The 4,082-nt window shown below is 63.7% G+C and overlaps 1 protein-coding gene across 1 annotated transcript in view; it reads right to left on the bottom strand.

Annotated features, from left to right (window-relative positions):
• The window catches only part of VAV2 (vav 2 guanine nucleotide exchange factor), a 78,952-nt gene that overhangs the window by 17,622 nt on the left and 57,248 nt on the right, over positions 1-4,082 (bottom strand). The window contains exons 13-14 of the mRNA XM_014544219.1: positions 2,614-2,700; positions 142-227 (exon numbers count right to left, since the gene is read on the bottom strand). Of these exons, the coding sequence (XP_014399705.1) occupies positions 142-227; positions 2,614-2,700 (173 nt within the window). The remainder of the gene's footprint in view (positions 1-141; positions 228-2,613; positions 2,701-4,082) is intronic.

Below are 4,082 nucleotides of genomic sequence, written 5' to 3'. Positions count from 1 at the left end.
GAAGGAAGGAAGCAATTAAAACGGAGCAACACAAAGCCAAGCGGGCAGGCAACTCTTTCCAGCAGAAAAGCCGTTTCCACGCCGTGGGGGCAGGTGCCTGGCTGGGCTGGGGCCACCGCCCGGGACGCCCGCCCCGCTCACCTGTCCTGCTTGGTGTGGTTGACGATGGACCGGACCTTCAGCTCCCCGTCGATCTTCGGCCGCCCAAACTCCTCCAGCTTCACTTGCTGGAAAGACGGGAAGGCTGTCAGCTGTCAGCTGTGCCAGGGCAGGCCCGTCCCATCCCCTGCCCGGAGGCAGGCCCGGTGCACCAGCCCAAGGGGCCGATCCCACGGAGGCGGAAACCCAGCGAAAGAACCCGGTGGGGCCTGGCTGGTGCTTCGGACAAGGGACAGCGGGTGCCGGAGGAATGGCCCTGCAGGCTCCTGTGCCCAGCCCGCCGGGCCTGCCTTCATCTCCCAGGAACAAAGAGCCATTCACGGTGGGCGATGCCCTAGGCCGCCGTGGTGCGGTGCCGAGCAGGGACCCGGTAGGAAAGGCCAGACGCCCAGCCCGAAAACCAAGCTCAAGGGCACAAAGGGCGTGTGACAGACAGAGGCGGGCGGGTGTTGGTCCTGCCAGCTGCTCGTCTTCCACGGCACAGGCTTCTGTCACACCCGCTCTGCTTTGCGGAGGTTCCGTTCCCGTTTTCCGTGAGGCTTGCATTTCGGCTGCTCTGCTCTGGTTCAGAGATGGTCTCTGGACACGGTCCTGTGTGGTCCACGCAGACAGGGAGGCTGAGCCCTGCCCTCTGCCTGGCTCCGGCACGAATGCTGACCCTCAGCTGCTCAGACACGACTCCTCCAGGAAGCCCTCCTTGGCCTCCCCAACCTTGAGGAGGCCGTGTCCGCGTGGTGCTCCAATGGACGGGTCTCAGCATCTTCTTCTGAACTCTCGGAATTTTCCAGAAGCTGCCAGGGCCAGACTCAGAGCACAGCAGCTCGGTGTCTCAGAGGGAGGGCTGAGCACCCTGCACAGCGACTCCCTCGGAGCCTCCACGTCTCGCCTCTAACGTGCAGGACGAGCCGCCGCCTGCCCGGGGGACGGGGCTCCGGAGAGAGAGCGGCTGCGCGGGGCGCCTGCTCGCCGCCGGGCCGTAGTTTTGTTTCTTCAGGAACAAGTGTTACTCAGACGCTACACGAAAATGGTTAACTAACCAACAAAAACCGTCTTTTTTCATGTAAAAGTGATGCCGTGCATCATGGGGCATCGAGGAAATGCTGCTGCCAGGGACCCTGCCGGCCCCGCTCCGCCAGGCGCCGAAGCCACTGCACCCCAGTCCGGGCCCTGTCCCTGCCCCCTGCCCCGGGCGCTTGATTTTGTTCTAAAGGAAGGAAAACGGAGCTGTACCCTAACGCTGTACCCTGACGGCTTTCCTTCACCCGGACACGGTACGGGCGTCCTCAGGCGCGTGTGCACAGGGGTCCCCCTTGGGCTCTCTCGACCCCGGGGGTGAGGAATGGGCAATGGGCACCAGGTGGGGCCTGGGCACCCGGGAGCTTCCTCTGCCCGAAGCTTCTGCATGGGTTTGACTTCCACAGACTCAGCGGGACCGGCCGAGTTCAAGGACGAGGGTGCGTCATGCAGGCCGGCGGCTCTGAGCCAGGGCCAGTTCTGTGCCCAGGGGCCACCTGGAGACGTGCTTGGTCATCACTGGGCCCCCAGGGTGGGGGTGCTATGGGCATCTAGTGGGCCATTTGCAATGCACAGGACAGACCCCCAACAAAGAAGGATGTGCCCCACGTGTCGACAGAGAGGAAGTGGAGGAGCGCTGGGGGACGCACTGGCAGGTCGGCGAGACGTTGGCTGGGACAAGCAGGGGGTGCCCGCTTCCGATGGCCCAGCTCCTCTCCCGCAGGTCACAGTGGCACCCAACGCCCAAGGGTGACTCTGAGAGGGTCCCGTGAGGTGCCTGCCTGACGCCCAGGGGGAGGGGAGAACCCAAGGGCAGCTCCCAGGCAGCAAGAACACACGCTCCATTGTCCCCAGGGGCCAGTGGGGGCGAGGGTGGGCCAGGGTCCAGGAAACAGGACCCTCAGGCCCCCTGGGAGCCACAGCCTCTTGGACCAAGAGAGTCCTCGGTCCAGGCCGAAGGGGGAGGGGTGGCTGGTGCCGTCTCCCGCGGGCCTGCCCCTGGGCAGCAGGCCACCTGTGAGCACCGGGCACCAGGCTGGCTGGCATGGGCGGAATGTCAGGGCTGCACCAGCTCCCAGGACCCGGCCAGACAAGGGTGTTCTCACACTTCCGCTTATTCAATATGGAGATCGTGAAAGACATTTTAAAAATACATGTAGCACGTGGACATGATTAATCTTCACTCTCTGGCCCCGGCCGGCGTGGCTCGGTTGAGTGAGTGTTGTCCCATGCACCAAAGGTCACGGTTCGATTCCCGTCAGGGCACAGGCCCGGGTTGTGGGCTGGATCCCGTGGGGGGCGTGCAGGAGGCAGCCGATCCATGATTCTCTTCTCATCTCATCTCTCTCTCTCTCTCTCTCTCTCTCTCCCTTCCTCTCTGAAATCAGTAAAAATACATTTAGAAGAACAATCTCCATTCCTTGGAGAGCCGGCACTTACCAGGTTCTCTATGGAGCTCTGGAACTCGCTGATTTTCTTCAGGGTCTCTTTGTCCCGTTTCACTTCATTTATGTACATGGCCAAGTCCTGGGAAACAGCAGAGTGGGCGGGGTTAGCAGGCCCGGGGGGCTCAGCCCCACCCCATCCCGCACCACCCAGGGCCAGGGGGCTCAGCCCCACCCCATCCCACATCGCCCAGGGCCGGGGGGCTCAGCCCCACCCCATCCCGCACCGCCCAGGGCCGGGCACTTTCAAAGCACCTGCAGCCCGGCCGGCGGGGCTCAGTGGTTGAGCGTTGACCTGTGAGCCAGGAGGTCACGTTTCAAGTCCCGGTCGTGGCACAGGCCCGGGTTACGGGCTCAATCCCCAGTGAGGGGTGTGCAGGAGGCAGCCCATCAATGACTCTCTCTCATCATTGATGTTTCTGTCTCTCTCCCTCTCCCTTCCTCTCTGACATCAATTAAATAAATATATGTTTTTTAAAAAGCACCTTCCACCATGTGCCCGAAGTGGCTGGCTCTCAAGGCAGCAAGGTAGTGAGAAGGGCCAACCCCACTTGACAAATAAAGAAACTCAGGAAGACAAGGTAAAACCAACCCCAAACCACACTCCAATCAGTGGGCCAAGAACCCCAAGCCCCTGTCTCCTGAGCCCCCAGGTGAGAGTAGATAATCAACAGCCAACTAGACTCGGATCAGCCGGGTGTGAGCCCTGGGGAGTGGCCACCCCAAAGGCCACCGCCTCCGGACCCTCGGCTGCACCAGGGCGAACCCCACCAGCTGGCCATGGCATGCAGCCTCCTGCTGGCCACCAGGGGGCAGTGCCCACTGCAATCCAGAGGGCAGAGCGACTGGGCAGGGCACCCAACGCTGCGGAGAGCCAGGGGGCCCGGCCCACCCCGGAGAACCAGGAGGGTGGCACAGCCCCTGCCCAGCAGGAGCGCAGGCTGCTGTGGGTGGAACCGCAAGCCGGTCCGGCCTCCCCACAGAGCTCCTGCCCGTCCCCGCGAGGAGCCCAGCAGCAGAACCAGACCCGAGGCAGAAAGGCTACAAGACGGCCGGGCAGCTGTACGACCATTGCAGCCGCACGGCACAGGCCACAGGCCCACACGGACGTGGAGTGAAGTCCCCCAGGAGCACAGGGCTGCTCAGAGGCGCTCTCCGCGCGGAACATGCGCAATGGGGAACGGAATCCAGGGGCCACCCTCCCGGGAAACGTCCCCCCTGCCAAGACTGGGGACACAGCGGGGAGGGGGGTGCCCGGCTGCCAGCACTCAGAGCGTGGAAAGGATGGAGGGTATTCAGGGCCTGGCGTGGCCAAGCTGCCTGGGACTCGGGCCTGTGGCAAGCACCACAGAGCAGCCCAGCACCGGAGGCCCTGCACGCTGAGAAGCCCATGCCCGACGGGGCAGTGGGGCCACAGGAGGTCTCGGGGCAGCGGGGACTCCAACTGAGCTCCCCTTCGGGAGG

The sequence above is a fragment of the Myotis brandtii genome, unplaced genomic scaffold (genome assembly GCF_000412655.1).
Source record: "Myotis brandtii unplaced genomic scaffold, ASM41265v1 scaffold357, whole genome shotgun sequence".
Classification (NCBI taxonomy): Eukaryota; Metazoa; Chordata; class Mammalia; order Chiroptera; family Vespertilionidae; genus Myotis; species Myotis brandtii.
This window is presented reverse-complemented; position numbering and strand designations above follow the sequence as displayed.